General features: G+C 43.1%; 1 protein-coding gene across 1 annotated transcript in view; it reads right to left on the bottom strand.

Moving 5' to 3' along the window:
* Positions 1-11,767: 11,767 nt before the first annotated feature.
* The window catches only part of Elavl1 (ELAV like RNA binding protein 1), a 43,880-nt gene continuing 31,474 nt past the window's right edge, over positions 11,768-24,173 (bottom strand). The window contains exons 5-6 of the mRNA XM_032887253.1: positions 21,746-21,971; positions 11,768-16,924 (exon numbers count right to left, since the gene is read on the bottom strand). Coding sequence (XP_032743144.1) covers positions 16,600-16,924; positions 21,746-21,971 — 551 coding nt within the window. The 3' untranslated portion in view covers positions 11,768-16,599. The remainder of the gene's footprint in view (positions 16,925-21,745; positions 21,972-24,173) is intronic.

Raw genomic sequence — 24,173 nt, forward strand, 5'->3', positions numbered from 1 at the left:
CCAGCCTGGGAAAACCCGAGGGAGGGGAGGCGGTAGAGGAGAAAGGAACACGATTGGCCTTCTGTGATGTAGGGCCTGAAAATGGACAAACTTGGACAGGTCCAAGTCTCTTCTAGTTCAGGACACCAGGAATTCTGCGATCCAGCCTGGAAAGGGGACAGAGTTTATGATAGGTAAGCCTCTGGTTGAGGCTCAGGGAGAAAGGCGTTTGTGTGAGACCATCCATGTTAGGGTAGGAATCACGAAAGGACAGAGGACTGGAGAGATGGTTCCGCAGTTAAGAGCACTGGCTGCTCTGTCAGAGAATTCGGGTTCATTTTTCAGCACTCACATGGCGGCTCACAACTGCCTATAACTCCAGATTCAGGGGATCCGATGCCCTCTTCTGACCTCCAAGGGCACCAGGCACGCATAGACATACATGCTGCAATATTACCTATACACATAAAATTAAGAAGACTACAAAAAGGCAGGAGGATTCAGTACAGAATTGGGATGGCTCACTTCTCAATGTTGGGTCCTTCTGCCTCCACTTCCCAAGTTTGATGACAGCTGTGCACCATGACAGAAGGTTTATGCACACTGCAGGGGATGGAACATAGGATCTTGTGCATACTAAACAAGCAACCTACCAAGTGAGTCTCATTTCCAGCTCTAAGACAGGACAATGGTAGTAGTGTTAGAGACAGGCATGTAGGTGGGTGAGCTAGAAAATATATTTAGTTGAAAACTAACCAAAGCTGATTAACTCTAGATGTACTTGACAACGATGGATTGACCTACTAGTAAGCAAGTTGCTCTAAGAGCAAGAATTTCAAACCTCTTCTTTAAGTGATGTAGGGAGACACCTGTTAGTTCTGGCCCAGAAAAGGATAATTAACACTGGCTGACTGGCGTCTAGTCCTCCATTAGTTTAATTAAATGGATCCATCTTACTTTAAAAAGCACAGGCCTTTGTTATTTTGGCACCTCCATGCTATTTTGGATTTAGAAGATATGGCCAAGAGGAGAAAGTGTGTAAAGTGACCGTGCTATTTGTGGTTGTAGACATGAGGGAAGGCCATGGAGGAATGCCCCTGCCCTACGGAAGTTATAATAAAGCATGCACTTAGGATATTTCATCCCTTTAAAAAGAGGCAGCTTTCACTGCAGAAAACTAGAGATAGGACCAGTGACTATCTCACTATGAGATTATATCTCTGGAAAATGGTCAGTTCCTAAGATGCTAAGCCTTAAGCATTTGAGACATCAGTCTTGGGTATTAGATTCTTCTTCTTCTTCTTTTTTTTTTTTTTTTTTTTTCGAGCTGGGGACCGAACCCATAGATTATTCTTCTTAAAGATGCTAAGAAAACAAACATATTTGAAAACATAAAACAAAAACATGTTGAGATACAGCACAACGATAGAATGCATTCCTGGGTGACACAAGGGATTGGCTAGAATGTACAGGCCTAGAATCCACCAGGGAGAAATTAGAGGACTTCGGTTCTTAATGACATCATACATAATACATACATATATATATACATAATTTAGTGTCTTTAGGACACAATCATTTGGGTTCATTTGTTAATGTCTCACAGAAGCTCCTTCCCCCAAAGGCAGGGTCTTATGTAGCCTATGTACATAAATCTCAAATTTATTCTTATATGTCAGTCTGGCAAGTGCTGGAATTTCTGGTTTACACCACCACATTGTTTATGTAGTATTTCTAAATTAGCAAAGAAGATCAAACTCTTTTTTAAAAAAAACTTCTAGGGGTTGGGGATTTAGCTCAGTGGTAGAGCGCTTGCCTAGGAGGCAAGGCCCTGGGTTCGATCCCCAGCTCCAAAAAAAAAAAAAAAAAAAAAAAAAACAATAAAAAAAAGAACTTCTATTTGATACGTATGGGTGTTTGTATGTGCACAACAGGCAGGCATACAGTGCCTGTGGAGGCTAGAAAAGGGTTTTGAGGGCTGGGGAGATGGCTCAGCGGTTAAGAGCACTGACTGCTCTTCCAGAGGTCCTGAGTTTAATTCCCAGCAACGACATGGTGGCTCACAACCATCTGTAAAGAGATCCGATGCCCTCTTCTGGTGTGTGAAGACAGCTACAGTGTACTTATATATAATAAATGAATAAATGTTTTAAAAAAAAAAAGAAGGGTTAGGGATTTAGCTCAGTGGTAGGCCGCTTGCCTATGGCGCAAGGCCCTGAGTTGGTCCCAGCTCAAAAAAAAAAAAAAAAAAAAGAGTTTTGATCCTCTGAAATTGAGGTTTTGTTTTTTTTTGTTTTTTGTTTTTTGTTGCTGAGGACTGAACCCAGGGCCTTGCACTTTGCTAGGCAAGCGCTCTACCACTGAACTAAATCCCCAACCCCTGAAATTGAGTTTCTGACCCTTGTGAACCTCAATGTGGGTGCTAGAATCCACCAAGGCGTGTCTGGAAGAGCAGCTGAGGTATCTCTCCAGCCTGATGATGGTCTTCACAATTTTTTCTTAATCTATCCATCTCTCTCTCTCTCTCTCTCTCTCTCTCTCTCTCTCTCTCTCTCGTGTGTGTGTGTGTGTGTGTGTGTGTGTGTGTGTGTGTGTGTGTGCATGTAGTCAGAGAAAAGCTGAGAATCGGATCTCTCTTTCCACTATGTACATTCCAGGTATCCAACTCATATTGTCAGGCTTGATGGGAAGCACCTTTACCCACTGAGCCATCTTGCCAGTTCTATTAATTACTAATGAATTTAGAATACAAAATAATGAAAAAGAGGCAAGTAGACACTAGGAAACATATATTCCCAGACTTTGTGGATAGACACACTTGTCTCTCAGGAAATCACACTTCCAGGAGAAAGTAAGTGGAAAAGGCTTCTACTTTGGTTTTATGTGATAAACTTTGACCTGGTTTGCTTTCTATTGTGATAAGGCATTGGGAGGAAAGGTTTAATCTCACCTTACAGTTCTCAGGTCACACTGTATCATGAAGCAGTCAGAACAGCAACTGGAGGCAGAAGCTGAGAGACTAAAGGAAACATTGCTTACTGGCTCACTCCCCCAGGCTTGTTCAGCTACCTTCCTTTTACAACTAGAACTGTACTATCCACACTGGACCCTCCAACATCAATCACCGAGAAATGATCTACAGACTTCCCTAGGCAAGTCTGATGGAGGTGTTTTTCAGTTGAGGTTTGTAATAGGTTGGCCTAATGCTGCTTGTATTCTAATGATAAGTGCTGGCCGCCAAGATTTGGAATCAGCAGTAGCTTCTGGGAACCTGCCCCCAGTTCATTCTGATTGTTAAATAAAGATGTCTGCAGCTAATAGCTGGGAAGAGGAGAGAAAAGCAGGATTTAGAGTTCCCAAGCTTGGGATTGGGAGGAAGCAGGAGGAAGGAGGAGAGTGGCCATACCTAAGGAGGGGTGCAGCCATGGGAGAAGAGGGAGTACCATGCTTGAGAGTATATAGGAGAGGTGAGAGAGAGGCCATGAAGAATGTGCAGGAGGGAGAATCAGAGCAGCTGTGTAAAAGGGCCAAGCGAACTCAGCCAAGAGGGCTGCTCAACTGGGTCAGAGCAGCCAAGATAGAACATAGCAATTAGTCAGTAGTAACTCAGAGTTATTGTGGGAGGTAGATTCTAACAGTATGGGGGTTAGGCAGTTGCCAGCTATTGTGCTATTTAAGGTATATTAAATATAAAGGGTGTGTGTGTCTTTTGAGAACATAAATGGTCTGTGGCAGGAAGAACACTGCACTAGGATTTATTAAATTATTAATACTACAGAGGTTCCCTCTCCCCAGATAACAACAGCTTGTGCCAAGTTGGCAAAACACTAGATAGCACATAGTCTTGTTCCAGTGTCAGACTAGAAGAACACAGGGGTAGTGGGTACAAGTTTGTTAAAGTCTGGACTTCTAATACAGCTTCTTTTGGGGATTTGGGAAGAGGCTGAGAAAGCTGGAACCATGTAGCCTATAGCCTAGGCTCACTTCAAACTCACTATTCTACTGCTTCTGCCTCCCAAGTGTTGAGACTACAGACACACACTTCCATCCCTTGCTGAAAATACAGCATCTCTGTTGTGTATAGAGCTTGGACAAAGGCATCAAGGGACGTTTTAATGGGGAACTCAAACTGGAAGAGAGATAGGCATAGTGGTATATACTTGTAAACCCCAGAACTTGAAAAGTAGGAGGATCTAGACTCAAAGTTATTTATTTTCAAAGCTAGTTCAAGGCTAGTGTGGTGACCTGAATGAGAATGGCTCCCATAGGTTCATATGTTTATTTTATTCTTTTATGTGTATGAATGTTTTACCAGCATGTACATCTGTGTTCTATGTGCATGCCTGGTGCTCACAGAGGTCAGAAGAGGCCATCAGCCCCTCTAGAACTGGAGTTACAGGGAGTTATCTGTCATATGGATGCTGGGAGCTGAACTCAGGTCTTCTGCAAGAGCAGACAGTGCTATTATATCAACTTCTGCGCACTTGTTCTCTTTCTCTTGCCCTAACTTACACATTTGAACACCTGGTCCTACTTAGTGGAATTGTTTGGGAAGAATCAGGAGTCTTGTTGGTGTCGTCTCTGGGGACAGTCTTGAAGCATCAAAAGCCTTGTACCATCTACCATCCACATGGTGGAAAAAGATGGCATCTTATACCTTCTTCAGTGTGCTCTGCCTTCTGCTTGTAGTTCAGAATATAAGCTCTCAGTGGTTCCTGTCATTATGTCATCATGGACTCTAACCCTCTGGAACCACAAGCCCAACTAAACTCTTATAAGTTGCCTTGGTCATAGCAATATAAAAGTAAGCAATACAGCTAGTCTGAGATACATTTGACACTATCTCAAAAAAAAAAAAAAAAAAAAAAAAGAAAAGAAAAAGAAAAGAAAAACCCAAACAAAACAGAAAATAAAAGAAGGAAAGCAAACAAACACAAAGTAGAAGAAGAACCACAGGCGACTGGGCAGGACTGTCTGATGTATTGAAAGGGTACTTGGAAGACCTTACATAAGGCAGCTATTTAACAAGGCCAGGCCAGAACTCCACACCCTTTGTATTTACGTTATAGAGTCCCTGGGGAGATGGCTAAGTTTATTAAGAAATTGCCCTAAAAGGATGAGGATCTGACTTTAGATAAAAATGCATATAACTGAAATCCAAGCCCTGGGGAGTTGGGAGACAGCAAGAACCCTGGGACTGGCTGGCCGGCCAGCATAGCTGAATTGTGGAGCTTCAGACTGTCTCAAAATACAAAGTGAAGGCCTGGAGAGTGGTTAAGAGAACAAACACTTGTTCTTCCAGGGGACCTGAGCTGGGTTACCAGCACTCTTATCAGGTGGTCCAACTAGCTGTAACTTTCTGGCCACTGTTGGCACCTGCATGGCACATAAATAGCATTCATACACACACACAAACACACACACACACACACACACACACACACACACACACACACACACACACACACACACACACACACACACCTCCCCTTCTTGGGGAGATGAGCCAGCAAGGTTTGGATTAAGTAGTGAGATAGATGCTAGATTTCAGATTTCAATGTGTTGAGATTTCATTTTACTAAGTGTTGTGAATCCAACTTGTGCTGAGTCTTGAGTCAAAAGGCAAATGTTCTGGAATTCTGAAGGCAGTTTTTAAACACAGCCAATATGTAATAAGGAGTCATAGCATCAAAAGATTCAACATAAAACTAACAAAAACTCTCAAAGCATCACTTCATATTCTTTTTAAAATTTTTTTTATTTTATGTGAGTACACTGTAGCTGTCTTCAGTCACACCAGAGAGGGCATATTATGACCAATTACAGTTGGTTGTGAGCCACCATGTGGTTGCTGGGAATTGAACTCAGGACCTCTGTAAGAGCAGTCAGTGTTCTTAACCTCTGAGCCATCTCTCCAGCCCCATCACTTCATATTCTTACTACATGTTACTATTATTTTGCCCTTGAAGTTGTTTACAGTCAAGGGCTACAAAGTACCACATGAATCCCGTTCCCCGCCCCTACCAAGGCTAGTTAACCTAGTATACTGTATTTTCTTCCCTTCTTGACTATACTGTTTATGACATAGTACTTTACTATAAAGGCCAGGCTGTCCTCAAGCTTGCGTCAGTCTTCCTACCTCACCATCCCAGTTATTACCTCGGTGCACTCCTCCACACAAGCTTTTTGGCCTTGCATTGAGAGGCCAAGCAGCGTAACACCAGCCCATAGCACCTATACCTGTTTTTTTTTTTTTTTTTTTTTTTTAAATCTTAAAGAAAGATGTATTAATTTATGTAAATGAGTACTCTACATGTATGTACACCTACATACCAGAAGGGGGCAGTAGATCCCAGAATAGATGGTTGTAGATCACCATGTGTTTGTTGGGAACTGAACTCAAGACCTCTGAAAGAACACAGTGGTCTTAACCACTAGGCAATCCTTTTTGTTTTTTTGTTTTTTTTCCTTCAAGACAGGGTTTCTCTGTGTAGCTCTGGCTGTCCTGGAACTTACTTTGTAGACTAGGCTGGCTTCTAATTCAGAAATTTGCCTACCTCTGCCTCCCAAGTTCTGAGATTGAAGGGACGTGCCAGTATGCCTGCCTAAAACACTTTTAAAAGAGCTATGTGTATTATTCATGTAGGTGCCCACAGAAGAGGGCAACTGATCCTTGGGATCTGGAATTACAGGTAGTTGTGAGCCACCTGACATGGGAACTGAACTCAGGTCCTCTGATACAGCAACAAAAGCTTCTTCACCTCCCCTCAGATACCTTCCATTGATGTCCAGTGATGCACAATGCACCTGCATCAGTGATGCACACCTGTCTATTGTATTGTTTCCTTCCCTTCCTTCCTCTCTCCCTTCCTGTTTCTCTTTCTCTCTCTCTCTCCCCTCTCCCTCACCTCTAGTTTTGAAGCAAGGTCTCATGCTGCTCAGACTGGCCTTGGACGTTCTATGCAGCCAATGTTCTACATATAGTATCTGCATTCTGGAAGCACCATATTGTGAACTGTCCATCTCTTACCAATGCCAGCTTTGATGATGCTCTGTTAATAGTGACATCAGCCATAGTGGGTGAACACACACCACAGGAAATAGCAAATGCAAGTCAGATGTTTTGGGGTTTATTCTGAGAGCCACTGGTTGAAACTTTAACCCTAACAGCAACACTTGGGGAGAGGTGAATATAGATCCTTTAGAGGATGACGACTCCGTGGTAAACATACAGACAAGAGTGGGTTGTTGATACCTTTCTCCTCAACTTAAAACAACAAAAACCAAAAGTCAACCCAAGTTCTTACAATGAAGCTCTGGCTGGCTTGGAACTCACTTTGTAGACCAGGCCTACTATAAACTGCCTAGTGCAAGGATTAAAGGCATGCACCACCATGCTCAGCATTTTCCTCTCACCTCTCAAGTTTGTGCTTCTGTTTCTGTGGCCTTCAACTCAATATATAACTGAGTATGACCTTCGACTTTTGATCCTACCTCTACATCCTGAGTACTGTTTATAGGTGTATATCACTAACACCAGTGGATCTGAGGACTTCATGCATGCCAGATGAACGTTATGACTGAGCCCCACCCCCAAATCTTATTTACATGTATTTACCTCCTCCTCCTGCCTTCCATCCCCTCTGTGTCTCTCTGTGTAAAAGGCACATTGCCCCTCACTGTACCTATAGAGGCCAGAAGGCAATCCAAGTAGCCAAAGCTTAGCTTGCTGGTGCCCTTTGTCCTGAACTATTTCACTGGCCCCATTAAAATATTTATTAGTCCAGGCTGAGGTTGAACTTGAAGCTATCCCTCTGCTTCAGTCTCCCAAGTGCTGAATCCCAATCACAGGGGTGAATCCCATACTGGCTTTGCGGAATTTCAAAGTTGCAAGAGCAGTTTAATGACCATTCATAAAACTGTCTTACCTTCTTGAGTGCTGCACTCTAAGTGTGTGGAGGTCAGGGAACAACCTTGTAGAGTTGGCTTTCTTTTGGGACTCAAACTCAGGCTGGCATGTATAGTGCCTTTACCCTCTGAGACACCTTGCTAGACCAAGATTTGTGTTCTATGAAGTTATTAATAACAACTTTAATAACCACTTGTAATATCAACAGGAAACCAATGCTTTAAGTGGACTCCAAGACTCTCCATTCATTTGCATTCTACTTCATTTTAATAAGCCAATGTGTAGGACTCATGACCTTCTATGGTAATGTCATTGCTGGGTGACTTCTCTGGTCATTCCAACAATTCCATAAGGTGGTTATTATTATATTCCCATTAAACTTTTAAAAGTAGGGCTGCAAAGATGGATCAGTGGTTACGAGCACTTGCTCCTCTTCCAGAGGACCAAAGTTTCATTCCCAGAACCCACAAAGCAGCTCACAATTGTCTACAACTTAAGTCCCAGGGATTCTGACACTTTTTTTTCCAACCTCTGTAAGCATCAGGCACACAAATGGTGTACATGGTACAATGATGGGCCAAACATGTATGTAAATCTAAAAAACATTTAGAATAAGATTGTATTTTGTCTGAGTGGAAATCAGATGACAGTTTGCAGGGGATGGTTCATTCTTCACACAACATGTCTCCTGGAGACTGACCTCAGGTCATGAGGCCAGGCGTCAAGCACCTTTATGCACTGAGCTATCTTGCTAATCTTATTCTCATTTCTTTTTTTTTTTTTTAAGATTTATTCATTTATTATATATAAGTACACTGTAGCTGCCTTCAGATACACCAGAAGAGGGCCTCAGATCCCATTACAGATGGTTGTGAGCCACCATGTGGTTGCTGGGAATTGAACTCAGGACCTCTGGAAGAGTAGTCGGGTACTCTTAACTGCTGAGCCATCTCTCCAGCCCTTATTCTCATTTCTTAAACAGGTTTTTTTTTCTTTCGTTCTTTCTGTTTTTTTTTTTTTGTTTTTCCGGAGCTGGGGACCCGAACCCAGGGCCTTCATGCATGCTAGGCAAGCGCTCTTCCACTGAGCTAAATCCCCAACCCTCTTATTCTCATTTCTTTTTTTTTTTTTTTTTCTAGTTTTTTTTTTCGGAGCTGGGGATCGAACCCAGGGCCTTGCGCTTGCTAGGCAAGCGCTCTGCCACTGAGCCAAATCCCCAATCCCTTATTCTCATTTCTTAAACCACAACCTGAGATGCTCTGAACAAAATTTCAAGCTTCCATGGTGGGAGAAATGGATCATGGGTTAAGAGTACTTGTTGGGGGCTGGAGAGATGGCTCAGTGGTTAAGAGCACTGACTGTTCTTCCAGAGGTCCTGAGTTCAAATCCCAGCAACCACATGGTGGCTCACAACCATCTGTAATGAGATCTGATGCCCTCTTCTGGTGTGTCTGAAGACAGCTACAGTGTACTCATATACAAAAATTAAATAAATAAATAAATCTTAAAAAAAAAAAAAAAAGAGTACTTGTTGGTCTTGCAGTGGGCTCAGATTCAGTTCTTAGCACCCACATGGTAGTTGATAACCATCTTTAATTCCAAGACTCCCAAGAGTTCTCATATCCTCTTCTGGCATCTATGGTCACTGTATACATGTGGTACAAAGACATGTATGCAGAACGCTCGGAACAAAAAATCTAATAAAAACAGAAAAATTAAGTTTACAATATATCAAATGCTGCATTCACTTCCATTAAATTATAGAAGTCCTAATGAATTTCCATTTCATTCTTCATCAGGAACTTTGCTAACCTCTCCTCATCCTTGCCCTAATTTGTTGTACAAGCTGTGCAATCCAGTACCCAGACAGACATCCCATGGAACCAGGCAATGATAAATGGGTGTTGTTTTGACCCACTAAGGACATAAAGACATCCAATGTTGGTTACATGAAAACAAATCAGGCTGTGGTGACTCACTGGTAGAGAGCAGGAGGCCTTGGGCTCATCTTAGCATGGAAAGGAAGAAAAATATATGGGAATACAAAATGCCACCTGAGTTCAATTCCAGGGCTCAATCTCTGGGACCCACATGGTAGGTAGAAGAAAATCTAATCCTAGATTGTCCTTTGACCGTCACCTCTCACATGACACCCATGTGCATGGACTTCCCTAACCCCACCCCATTTTAAAAGATGACTTCATAACACAAACCTGCCTTGGAACTGGTATCAAGGTCATGAAGTGGCCACGTCAACCGGGACCATGTACTCACAGCCAGGCATTCTGAAGAATGTCCCACCCTTCCCACTTCTGCACATCTCTATCTCTACAACCGATGGCTTATGGTTCCGTCATGCCTGAAGGGCAGCATATGGACTTCCCCTATACTTCTTCACTTGACTGATCAGAACCAAATTTGTTGAAAAGTTACCATCCGTACCTCAGTGGGATTCTCATTATGAAGCCAGTTTTGCTATATAGCCCTGCCTGACATGGAACCAGAGTTAAGCAGGACTGGCCTTAACTCACAAATCAATTCCCCCACTTTTCTGTGAGATGGTCTTTGTAGACCCAGGTGCCTGGGACCATGCCTGGCTTATGGGACATTGCTGGTCTCTGTCACCTATGCCTGGCTGAAAGCCACTTTAAGTTTACTTTTAAATTCAATTTGTGTACAATTATGCACATCTTGTCAGAGGACATCTTGTGGGAGTAGATTCTCCTCCATCATGTAGAGCCTGTGGGACTGAGCTCAGACTATCAGTCTAGTAGCAAGCATCTTTATTCACTGAGCCATCTCACCAGTTCAGAGTCACTGAATATTCTTCCATGGCTTTGGGATTCTGGGTCACCGAGGTACTTTCTCAGGTGCCTTGGTCTGTTTATCTCATCGGTATCCTGTATTTGGGATAACAAATTTGTAGCTTTCCTAAAGCCCAGTCTGTTGTGGCCTTGGTGGCATTTCCCAGCCTCTCTACTTTGTCACTATTTGGTCAGGACTGAGGATGTGTAGTTTGCTCTGTTGAATCCTAAGGCTTCTCTCTCTCCAGAAGGCCTGCCTTAACAAAGTGGCTTCTATGTACATTCTACCAAACTAATTTCCACACCAACTCCCCCATTCTTTTCCCAAGTTTATTAAACTAGGAGGGCCTTCAACAAGCTTTTTCTGAGTCTTCCTCTCTGGTCTACAAGCTGGTTTGTTTTTCAGACCCAGATCTTTAACTCCTAGGAGCACCCTAACCTTTTTTGAGGGGGTTGGAGGTAATAAGGCCTTTGGTACCCCAGGCTGATCTCCAACTGCTATAGTCAAGGCTGACCTCAACTATCTATCTATCTATCTATCTATCTATCTATCTATCTATCTATCTATCTATCTATCCGCCTGCCCGCCCACCCGCCCACCCAAGTCTCTCTGCCCCTCCTCTCAAGCATTTGCATTACAAGTACACACTACCAGGTTTGTTTTTTATGGCACCAGAGTATGGAGGTCAGGGCATAGTGCATGTTAGACAGACCTGCAATCCAAAATACGCCATCCCAAGTCCACATGAGTTTCTGTGTTCCTAATTACACTGTAAGATGGGGAGTTACAGTTGAAAACAGTCCCGTTCCATCCCTGTGGCTCAAATGTGGCCATGCTATAATCCAACCTGAGGGGAAGCACAGGTGTCCACCATCTGGGGCTCCTCCAGGAGAAAGAAACATCTGGATATAGATCAGAGGGTTTTCAGGGAGACAGATACACAGCATACCTGGACTGTCCATGGGCTAGGTCAAGGCTGTAGCCAGGTCCTGGTACACTGAGGGAAGAAGTCACCTGGTACTTTATCCGGCTTTGGAATGTTGACACAGACGATCACCCCTACACCGTCACATCTCAATGATCCCACTTCATTTATTACCAAAATATCACACAATTCCAGTCAGTGATAACACAGAATGTTTAACACAAGCCTGACACCTGTGGAAGGAACTGAGTATTCAGACAACTGACTGGTTTGGAATCGTCAATTAACACCCCGTATCTCCAAAATACGACTTTGAAGAGCTTTGGAAGCTGAATTAAAATGTCTACACAGCTATGAACAATTGTTTAATAAAACTTTTTTTATGTTTCCATTACATGTAAATATATCAATTTGGCATCTCTATAAAAACTCTGAAAATGGTGCAAAAGTTTCATTCTCTTTGAGAAAGCCATTGACAAAAAATATTCACACGTCACTAAAATTTCGAAAAATGGTTCTTTCAAAGCTTCATTAATCTGAAATCTTCTGGATTATCAAAATCTAGGTTTGCTTTTTCTTCCTAAAACACTGAAGAACATTTATTCACAAGGATTTAAAGTGGGGAAAAAGGCAATGGGAGAAGGAAAACAGGTAAGGGTTTTTGTTCCCCATCTTTCTTTTTCTGAAAATTACTTTTAAAGGCTAGTTACATAAACATCCTCAAAAGAACACAATGGGATTCACTTTATTGTTGACTTTGGACAGCAATGTCAGACTTTATTGAAAACAAACCCATGTAAAAACAAAGTTAAAATGAAAAAAAAAATGGTACCTGAAAAATAAATTATTTCATATAAAACAAATCAATAACTTAAAACACACTAATATACAAAAATGTCTAGCCATCTAGTGTACAACATGGGAATCAGCTGGTAGAAGCCCTCCCCTCCCCCAAAGTAAGCCACTGTGAGGGAAACAGCATGTGGGAAGAGAGGCGGTCCAAACCAACCAACCAGCCTTCTTTTCTGGGGGAGGGGAACAGAAAAGCACAGTCCTCTCAAAGTCTCCACCAGCCTAATGCAAATACTTGGCAGCTGGTGACTCACAAGTAATAAATAAATAAATAGGTAAATAAATAAGTAAATAAATAAATAAATATTTCATGACTGAGAGAAAGAAATTGAACCACATCAGCAGAAGGTTATGGGAAAATGTAATACAATCATTATTAAAGGTCAAGGGTGGGGGGTGGGAGGGTCCTTATTTAGGATGGAAATGCATGCTCTGTTGTTCCCCCTAAGAATGTGTCAAAGCCACCCAACAGTAAGCACTCATGACTTTGGGGTACTCTGGGAAAGTTTGGAAACAGGATTCCTGACCCCTTGAGTGTCCCAGTGGGTGAGGCAGTTCCTGGAAAGAGAGGAAGGACAAGGTGTTGGGGATGGAGGAGGCAGAGGCCCTTTCAGTGTACTCATTCTTTCACCCAATATAGGAAAGCTGGCTACACAAAGCATCGAGAGATAAAATCTTGCTGAAACATGCGAACTGGAAGAGCTCGGTTATTTCAACTTTGATTTCCAAACCTAACACCTGACTGAAGTAGGTCACATCCTTTCAACACATTACTTTATAGACAAATGGCTATTATTTGGAGGCAACCCAAGATAGGTAAAACTGCTACTGTCTTGGAGGCTCATTTATTTCTCTGACCCAGCAGGCTTCTCCTTAAATGCCAGCTGGGAGATTCCAGTTTTAGCTCCTTATAGCAAGGAGGAGGTCCAGTCTGAAGCTGTGTAGGAGGAGCTCCTTAAATACTCACGCCACGAAAAGGTTAAGGCAACATTGAGGGAGACAGAGTCCATTCAGTACAGCGGCATCACACCCCACCTCCTAGGGAAGTCCAGTTCTTAGGTATTCAAGGAAGATGGGAGCTGCTCAGAGTATGGGGAGGAGGGACACAGTCACAGCACTGTGACCAGAGGCACAGCCAGGATGGCTTGGGATGTTACCTAGGAAAGCTTCAACTTGGGGAGAGAATCACTCCAGAAAGAAACAGGTAACCCAACCAGAAGTAGGCGGAAGAATGTGGAGGAGGTTCAACAAATAACCCACTACCAGAGGAGGTCAAGAACTCAGTCAGCCTCTTTGGTATTGGCCAAACCATATTTTTGACGATTGAACATTACCTATTCTGTATATATTTTTTTCTGTTATACTTCTCAACAAAAGAAATGCCCTTAACTTGTTCAATAAAAACAAGATAAATTTTCTGCTAAAAAAACAAAACAAAACAAACCCTTTCTCTGGGTTGTGACTTTTTCTCCAACGCTGGGAATGGAGCTCAGGGCTTCCCTCATGCTTGTCCAGTGCTTTAATATCTGAGCTACAGACATGTCTGGGTTCCGGAATGTCCCCTTCCTAGTAAGCCTGATAAGCTGTCATGTACCATGAGCCTGGGCCCAGCACTAGTCCTTTCACAGAATGAAAATGGCCTTCAGGAGTGCCTTTCCACAGCTAGTTTCTTCTAGACACTAACGTAGAAAGCACATCAAGCAATGCACTGGGACTTTTACCTAGAACATTGGCCTGACAGTAGAGATCACACAGAAAGAGAATTTCAATGAACCTGAAGTAACCTCCAGAAGCTGGTGAGATTTGCCCATTTCCTCTCTGAGTTACTATGGAGTAAACAGGTATCTGGGTGGTGGGGATGGAATAACGACTGAGGTGCTGGCTCTGAGCACCAGGTACTTTAAAGACAGTCCCTTCTGGGAGTGGAATACTAAGGCTGCAGAACTGAGGAGAAACCCGGAAACAGTTGGATGGAAAATCCGACCTTCACTCAGAAGAATGTTGGCCTAAGAAACTGGAAATGCCTATTTTATTAGAACATTCTGGTCCCACAGGGAGGAGCACTTGGCACCATCAGAGCAGGGGACCCCTCTCTTTTTTTGGTCAGATCTGGGCATATGAGCCTTTGGCTCTGGGTTTCAGGTCCTATAGGCTGGGGATTCTGGGATGGAGTGAGGTACCGAGCAGCACTTGGCTCACTTGGCGTGGACAAAGCCTGAGTACAGGAGGCGACCTCATCAATGGGAGAAAACACTGCAAAGAGCCCCTCCAGGGAAGTCAGGAAAAGGAGGCAGGGGAGGGAACAGGCAGCCTCAGATTGTATGAGGGCTTCTTGACACACTGACCTGCTTTAGAGATGGATGTGCTTTTTGCTCAGTTTTCCACTTAAGTAAATGAAACAAAATAAATAGCTGTATGTATATATATATATAAGTAAACAAATATATAAATAATGCTATCATACCATGATATCAAGAACTAAATACTAGCCTGCTGTTATACACTCCAGGCTCACATCAAAGTGAAGAGCTGCCAGTAACTGCACTAGCCTGTTCTCATCCTCTCCACATACTAATAAAAATCAGAGCAGTCCTGAGGGCTGTAGAGGTCAGGCCTCATCTGCTCTCAAGACCTTCCCTCTGACCTTTCCTACCAGCTCCCGAGTTAAGAACCATTGATCCATAGCTGTGTTTCTATACCATAGCTCCAGAAATGCTTTTTAAACTTGAGGCAAGTGTTTAAGGTCTGACAGACTCCTCCCTGGATGCTGGGCTGTCTGTGCCCTTCCCTAGCCAAAAAAGAAAGAAAAGGTAAAACAAAAAACAAAACAAAACTCGAGCAAAACAAAATCAAATTTAATGGTCTTAAATGCAAAAGTAAAAACAAACAAAAAACACAAAAAAGCAAAAGAAAATTAACAGAACAGAACCCCAAACGTCAAGGCAGTTATGAAGAGAACTTTGAGGGTTAATCCTTAAAACTACAAATCAAAGGTTTGTGTTAATAGATAACTGGCAAGAAGTACTTTTCTGCTGAGTGTCCATACAAAAGCAAAATTTCAAAGCAAAAAATCTAAGATTGGAAAAAGCCTAGTGCTCACAAGAAGGGATGCGAGAAATACAATGCTCAAATGTTCTGTGTCATTAAAAACAGAGCAGTCATTGTGCATTCAAGCTAGGTTAAATGGTCTCGGAAACTCGGGAAGTTGCATGAACAATAGTATCTGATGTGTGGGCACCATGCATGCAATGTGTGGACAGACACTCAGGATGTCAGAGGAGGGGGCATCTTCAGGCATACCTGGAGCTCAGGCTTGACTCTGGAATATACTGGAGCTGCCCTGAAACTCTTTGGTCCGTTCTCACTGGTGCCTGGGCTTACAAAACACCTTTGTGTCTCTGGAGGGCCTGGCTCAGCCCAACACGTGGAACCTCTTCCCACCTCCCTTTGTGAGGCCCCAGAGTATGGGCCCTGCTGCTGCTCCCAACACCATAGGGCTGGGACTGAGTGGGCAGGAGGCAGCAGTGGGACTGCTGGGGAGGGCAAATCTGTCAACTAAAGCAGAAATCATTTAAAATAGTGAAGCAGTTGAGAAAAAACACAGTCCCCATCTGTCTAACATCTTTAGGTTAAAAACTGAAACTAAAGAAATTAAAAAAAAAAAAAAAAAAAAGAAAAAAAAAAAAAAAAAAAGGAAAGTTTTTTTTTGTTGTTGTTGTTGCTTTGTTTTAAATCCAGTCTGTGGAGACATCCAATGAAACAGGTGTTAGACAGTCTTAGAAGTAAAAGCATGCTTCAGTTCCACCACCATCCAGAGTGACTGGTTAGTCAATGCAGTCTACTTAGGTTTCAGTTTAATATATACTTTAAAGGAAATAACTTAAGAAACTTAAAATTGGTCTAACATTTGTGGGATTTCAAGCATTTGAACATGTTGGTTGCATCCCAGAGTATAAAAACCTTTGCACTTCTCATTTAGACTAAGACAAACACTTGTGAAAATTGGCGCAAAATGAGTTGTACACTAACAAAAAAGTTTCAACTTCTTCACTCTTAATTATCTATTCCATTACAAAAAAAAAAAAAAAAAAAAAAAAAAAAAAAAAAAAAAAAAAAGCGTGAGAGCGAGTTATTTGTGGGACTTGTTGGTTTTGAAGGAAACCTGTAAAATTTTGTCCCCCAGGCGGTAGCCGTTCAGACTTGCTATGGCCATTGCAGCTTCTTCATAGTTTGTCATGGTCACAAAACCAAACCCTTTGCACTTGTTGGTGTTGAAATCACGAATCACTTTCACATTGGTAACTGCACCAAAGGGGCCAAACATCTGCCAGAGGATCCCCTCATCGGCGTCTTGCCCAAGGTTGTAGATGAAGATGCACCAGCCCGAGGAAGCATTGCCGGGGACATTGACACCAGAAATCCCACTCATGTGATCTACACCCATAGGGGAGAACCTAGCAAACAGAGAGCACATGTTCAGGTCAAGGTTAAGGCCAGCAGTGTACCTGCACAACAGGGGTAAGAAGTAGGATGGACAGTGACGTAAGGACACCCGGGCCTCTGATGCAGCCAGCTAGACCTCTGAGATAGAGATGCTCAAGGCCGGAGTACCATGTGGGTCAAATAACTTAAAACCGCATGTATTAGCTGCATAAGAAAATGATGTTTATTGTGACATCTCATAACACATATAATGAACTTTGGTAATTTTCACCTTTATTATCCTCTTGTCCCACCTTCCCTCAACCCTGTCTATTTCCCCAAATTGTGAGGGTAGGGAAGAAACTGAGGCTTGGTACTGAGCCACAAGCTCACTCCAAGAGCTCACATTTTAAATTCTGGGAGTTTCTCCATATGCTCCAGTATAGGTGAAAGTACTGAGGGAGTCTCTCATTGTCAATGTCCTTGAGGGAAACTCATCAGAGTTTTCTGTGTGTGAGCATGTGTCTACATGAATCCAGGGAGGGGAAGAGGGAGCTTTCCCCAAATTTAGTCCCTCCTCTTCATAATTTCTTCTTCTTTTGAGATAGGGTTTCTTTGTTTAGCTCTAGCTGTGATATAACTCACTCTGCAGACTGAACTGGCCTTGAACTCAGAGATCTGCCTGCCTCTGCCTCCTGAGTGCTGGAGTTAAAGCTTGCAACGCATCCTACTGCTTTAGCTTTTCATTGACACTTCTCCCTGAGGGGTCAGAGCCCTGTAGTAACTGACCATACAATGCTGCACACAGTACTACAGAGCACAACAATCCCTTCCCCTGGCCCTGGGGTGGCTAAAACCATCTCACAAGGGCCAGGTCAAGCTACTGAAGCCTATAAACTCAGGAGACAGGAACAAGGCTAGAGGGCTATTAGCAACTTAACCAACACAAGAATTTTCCCCACAGTGCTCCTCCACCCCCGCCCTTCCTCCCTGCCTCTCCCCCATACTCTATTTTTCTTTCTTTTGGACCACAGGTACCTCAGTGTACAGCTCACACTGGTTTAAGACTCATGATCCTCCTGCCTCAGCCTGCAGAGTGCTAAGGCACCAGGTGTGTACACCATGCCTGGCCATAGTGAACTGTTAATTACATTAAACAAAATGTGGTTGAAAACATGTGGTGTAGTAGAACTAAGGAGAACAGTAAAAGTGTTAGTGAAGCTCTGCTGGTGTTTATGAGGGAAAACAGTGGCCAGAAGGCCATATTTAAGGATGTCTGAGTATATGGCATCTGTGGAGCTGCACAGTATAACCAGAGTCGTTACTTGCTCCAAAATGATAGCGGGCTCTGGGCTGTGGGACCTCATGGTACTTCACTTTCAGTATGATAAGAAGGCTTCAAGGCTAGTTTCAGTGTGGTAAAAAAGAACCAAGATATGATATTGGCCTTGGTTTAAAAAAACTGTCACAGTATGTGACAGTGGTCAAGCTGAGGCAGTCTGGGGCGGAAAGACTACAGTACTGTTGATGTGGGTGGCAGGTTAGCACCCGGCTGTCTGAGACACGAAGCTGCACTGGCTGTCAATGAGAGCTAGAAGTGCTTGCTGACTGCAGTTCCAAGTCACGTACATTCTTACGCAGCAACTACAGTTGGCCTGGATACAGCTAGATCTCTATGTAGGCTCTCCCTTTGCATTTCATTTTGTTGCTCATTTTTTCTTTCTTCTGTTTGTAAAGATTTATTCATATATGTTATATATATATGAGAGCTTGTTGTCTGCATACACACCTGCACATCATAATCCAGCATCAGACAGTTGTGAGCTGCCATGTAGGTGCTGGGAATTGAACACAGGACCTTTGGAAGAGTGGTGAGTCTTCTTAACCATGGAACCATCTCTCCAGCCCCCACACTGTTGATTATGAGACAGGGTCTCACTATCTGTAGCTTTAGCTGGCCTGGAACCCGATATTCAAACTCAAGATTCACTTGCCTTTGTATTGGCCCTGAGTATTGGGATTAAGTGCATGTATGATAGCACACACAGTTCCTTTTTGTCTTTTAAAGGTAAGGTCTAACTGGACTCTGACTTCATATGTAACTGAGAATAACCTTCAGCTTCTGGTCCTCTTGCCTCTGTCTTCCAAACACTAGGATGACAAGTGTTCACCAACACACCTAGTTTCTGTGGTGCTTCATGTATGCTGGCTAAGCCCTCTTTCAACCAAAGATGTCTTCAGCAACCACGTCTGCAATTTACACAACTCTGTATCAAGTAAGGTATTTAGAACAAAATAAATAAATCTTTCCTTGCCTCCCCCCCCCAAAAAAATCCCACAATTTTCTACCTGTATTAATCATATACAGACTTTTGGGGGTTACTATTCCTTGAGCAGAACAGTATATTATGTTTCCATGGTAATCACAGCATATCAGGTATAAATCATGTGGTGATCTGGAAATGAGCTGAAGAGAAGATGTGTATGAGATCTATGCAAACATTTTATAATTTGGACTTGGGCACTGGATGATTCTGGAATGTGAGACAGGGGTGTGAGAGGTGTCCGAATCCCCTAATGAACAGTATAGATTACATTAAAAACATCTAGGATATGATTTTACTATCTTAAAGGTTCTCCTGCTTCAGTCTTTTCAGTGCTGCAGTTACAGACACAAGGGACTCTTCATCTATAGGAACTGTTCTTGTTGGGAGAGCTCGAAGCTGAGAGCTGAATGCTCTGACTCAGATGACCACAAATATTCACCTTCCCATTCTCATGTGTTAAGATCCTCTTCATCATCTCTGGTAGAGAAAGGTACGTGTCCTGACTTAGGTGTCTTTCTGGGGGGCGGGGGGAACCACACTACTGCTCTCTGCTCATCTGAGCCAGTCTTCTTTTCCTATCTCTGTTCCCTTCCTCTTAACACCTTACCTAACCTTCCTTCCCTCACTGCTATTTCCTTCTGGTCTCTGTCATTCTTCTCCTGGTTCCTTTCTTCCTGCTCCTCACCACTGTGACACAAACCCTGTTCTTCCCTTCTAGCATCCCCTGGTCTGGTCCTGAGCAGCTCCCTCACACAACTGTCTACCCACTTAGTTGGCTACATTGTGAAAATAATCTTCTCCAAGACAGCTTATGTGGAAAGGGCAGGATCTGCTGCTTAAAACAAAGATGGGAAATCTGAAGAAATCTTTATCCACTGAAGGCAAGCCCTTACCATCCTGACCAAAAAAAAAAAAAAAAAAGGCACCTAAATTTGAATTTCCACTGCCCAAGGCAGGAACACCCTGACCCTAGCTGAGTCTGGAAACTGACCTCATTTTCAGTATAGACACAAGGCAATTGAGGAAAGCAGTTCTTCTTTAGGTCAGGGCCTTTAAGCAGCAGACATCTAACACTCAGCTATAAATATGATCAAGTAAGCAGCTTGTGATATAGTCTGGCAGAGTGTGTACCTAGGAGTTATGAAGACCCAAGCTCCACCTCAGCATATCATTAACTGGGAACAGCAGTGGCAGACCTGCTTACATTTGGAAGGCGGAGGCAGAAGGGTCAGAAATTGAAGGGCATTCATTCTTTCTGTATTTTTTTCCTTCAGCTTTCTTGATGAATCCCTAGCAGTCCTGGACCTCTGAAGAACAAGCTGGCCTTGAACTCAGAGATTTGACTGGCTGGTATTAAAGGTGTGCAGCACCAGGCCCAGCTCTAGCCATTCTTATCCATTAGCTACACAGTGAGCTCTAGACCATTTTGGGGGTGTATTAGATACTGTGTAAAAGGGGGAAAAAAAATAAACGAAGTTTTATGAGAAAAGCTTGCTTCAGAGTCACTGATCAAACATATGAGACTTATTTACAAACAGGTAGTACTTAAGCACATGTTGTTTGCCATCTTTTCTCAGATACAAAGATTTTGTTTAACATAATCTAAAAAAATACGTCATTTATTTATTTTTATGTGAATGGGTATTTTCTCTGCAAGTATGTCTCCATACCATGTGTGTCTGGTGCCCTCACGGACCAAAAGAGAGCATTGGGTTTCCTGGCATTGAAGTTACAGATAGTTGTGATGTAACATGTGGGTGCTGGGAATTAAACCCACATCCTCTAAGAAGAGTAACTGTGTTCTTATCTGCTGAGCTGTCTGTACAGGGCCAAGACTTTCTTTTAAAAAGACAGTACCCTACAGATTGAAGGACAATCCTTCAATCCTGATGAACTCTCCATATTACTGGAACCACACACTGGAGCACTACTGGCAGCCAGTGAAGTTGGTGTCTCAGGATATGGGGCTGCTCCCCTCAGCCATGGGCTATCTGTGAATATGACCCATCACAGTCTGAATTTATCTGGGAAGAAAAAGAGCTCATAAGTCTGTATACACACTTAACACACCACAGCACTTAGACTGCACTAGGTATTAGGGATCACCCAGTCTATAGGAGGATATCTGTAAGTGATGTGCAAGGATCTTATGGGAGAGCTGAGCTTGCATTTGGTGCCTGCAGAGGTCTGGGAACTCATTCCCCCAACCCCCGACACAATACATTTGCTTTCCCTTGAGAAAAGGTTTTGCTTGCTTTCTAGTCAAAGGCAATCTTCAATTCTTGATTCTCTTGCCTATTTCTCTTCAATGATGGAACTGCAGATGTGAATCACCATGCCTAGTGCACAGACAGATTTCTGATAGAGGTGATGACGAAATTAGAAAGATATGACTGCTTGATCAGCCTAGTGTCCCCAGTATTTTCTCCTCTGAGCATACACCCTTCAAAATAAAAGGCTACATGTAGCTTGAAAGAGCGTGGCACACTAAAAAGAGCCCACCAGGACATCAACCTCTGGACCCACCTGAATCTCTGTGCCTGGTGATGCACAGGGCCTCCAAACCTCCTAGCAGGCGAGTGGTACAGCTGCGAGAGGAGAGCCATGTTTTTGTTCTGGTTGGGATTGGCTGCAAACTTCACTGTGATGGGCTCCGAGGAACCTGGGGGTTTATGACCATTGAAACTGGTAATTGCCTCTTCTGCTTCAGACCGTTTGTCAAACCGGATAAAGGCAACCCCTCTGGACAAACCTTTTTAACAAACCAACAAAAATAGAGTTAGGGGAAAAACAGTGAGGAAAGAAAAAACAAAACTGAAAAGCAGAACTCAAGTCTATAGGCTGGGTTTCAAAGTAGGTACCTAGGAAGTGAAATAAACCAAAATCAAACCCAAATATGCAAACCAATGAATAAAGAAAACTGACTACTGAAAGATTAAGATTTCTGACTATCTTTTGAGTTGAAGCAATGATTCCATACCCAGAGATATTCCAAGTAGCATTTTGCACATATTTTTTTCTTAAACTTTTATAGGTATTTTGCCTGCATACATGTCTGTACAATACTTGCCAACAGAGGCAATAGGGCACAGGATCCCTGGAACTTGAGTTAGAGACGTTGTAAGCTACCTTGTGGGCGTTGGAAACTGAACCTGAATCCTCTGAAAAGCAACCAGTGCTCTAAGGACTAAGCCACTCCTCCAGCCCGGAATCTCTTTTTAAAAAGAAACAGGCAGCAGGAACAATCTTGCTCTCTGTCACTACTTAGCTGTTAAATACCCTTCACCTCATGGATAATGGAATATACACTAAATCTTGGACCCCGAGCAGGGCTGTCACAAGTCCCCCTTGGGCTCTGGGAGGAACATTGGCCTGGCAGGGTGACTATAAAGTAGGCCTTTCTTGCTTGCTTGAAGGGGACTTCTGCTTGCTTAGTGTCTTAGCTTATATGCCTTCTCCTTTATTCCAGAACAGGGCAGTTGTATCCTAGAGCCAAGCCCTCATTCTCCTCTCTTCTGTCCAAGACTTCATTTCTCTTGGACACTTCCATCTGAGGTCCTGGGACCTTTTGTGATTTATACCTGCGTTCAGAAACAAATGAGGCTACTTATTTCCACAGAAAACTGCTGAGGTATGGTAATGGAGAGGAGCTACCAAGAACTTATTAGGAGTGTCATGAGCCCATGCTGGATTCCTCTGTACCTCCTCAGGTTCCTGCATAGGAGCCAGGACCCAACTGGTATAGTCTACCACCTGAAGACAACTCTTGTTTTCCCATTGGAACCTTATCCCTAGACTGAGCTGCCTGAGACCAAAAGTCTGGGTAGTCCAGACCAAGAGTGGGACCCGTGAGAAGGGACAACCCACACTTTATGTCCTGTCTGTCATATTGCAAACCCTGGGAGGAGCAAAGTGGTAAACTCTCCCTTGTCAGACACTCAGACACTGGCGAGGGCTGCAAACACTAAAGACTTGGTTGGAAAGGAGCTAAGGGACCTGTCTAAGTGACATCTCTGAGCTGAGCTGGGGTTCTAGATGTAGTCTGGAAGAAAAGCTACCCCAACTTGACTAAACATTCTCATTAATAAGACCAGCAAAGACTAACTTGGATTTGCGTGGTCCTCTACGCAAAAACATTTAAAAAAAAGAAAAACAAAAACAAAAACTCAAACTCACTGTGCAACCTCTGACCTTGAACTAATCTTGTTTCTACCACCCACGGCTTTGATTACAGGTCTGTGTTACTATACCTAGTTTACCTGTGCTAGGAACTTAAGGAAAGGCCTTCTGCAGGCCAGGGAAGGACTCTTCTAATGGTACTTACCAACGTGGTTTAGGCAAAGGCCTTTCAGCACAGTCAAGTAACAATGGTCTAGAACCTTGGGTGAGCTGTTTAGTGGGCATGCTGTCAAGTCTTCTTGAATCTCCGCCTATCTCAGTCCTTTCCCTAATCACTTCTTAGACCTAGTGGGCTTCATGTGTGTCCATGGCAGCAGGGAAGACCCAGCATAGACAGAGGTGCTGTCTGTGGGTATTCACCCTCAAAGAGCCAGGGTGACGGCAGCTCACTGGTCCTGGAAAGCTGAGCATGACCTAACTTCAGGCTGACACGGTTCCAAACTGTGGCTACTTTAGAGGGACTGTAGCTTTACTTCTTAGACCTGTGACCAAGCTCAAGACCAAACATGTTTTGGTTTCATGCAACTGCTTTCAAATAAAAATTACCTGAAACAAAAGGGGGTGGTATCTAATGTAGGAGGTAAAAAAATCCATGTAAATGTCTGACGAATTCGTATTTCAGAAGATTGCCCTGTGATCTGGACTTTAATTTTTAATTGAAAACAGACTTCCTCCCACACAATATATTTTGATATGGTTTCCTCTCTCTATTCTCCTCCCAGTCCATAACTCCATGCCTTCTTTCTCTCTCATATGCTGGCCCTGTGCATGCTGC

This window comes from Rattus rattus, chromosome 16 (assembly GCF_011064425.1).
Source record: "Rattus rattus isolate New Zealand chromosome 16, Rrattus_CSIRO_v1, whole genome shotgun sequence".
NCBI classification, from domain to species: domain Eukaryota; kingdom Metazoa; phylum Chordata; class Mammalia; order Rodentia; family Muridae; genus Rattus; species Rattus rattus.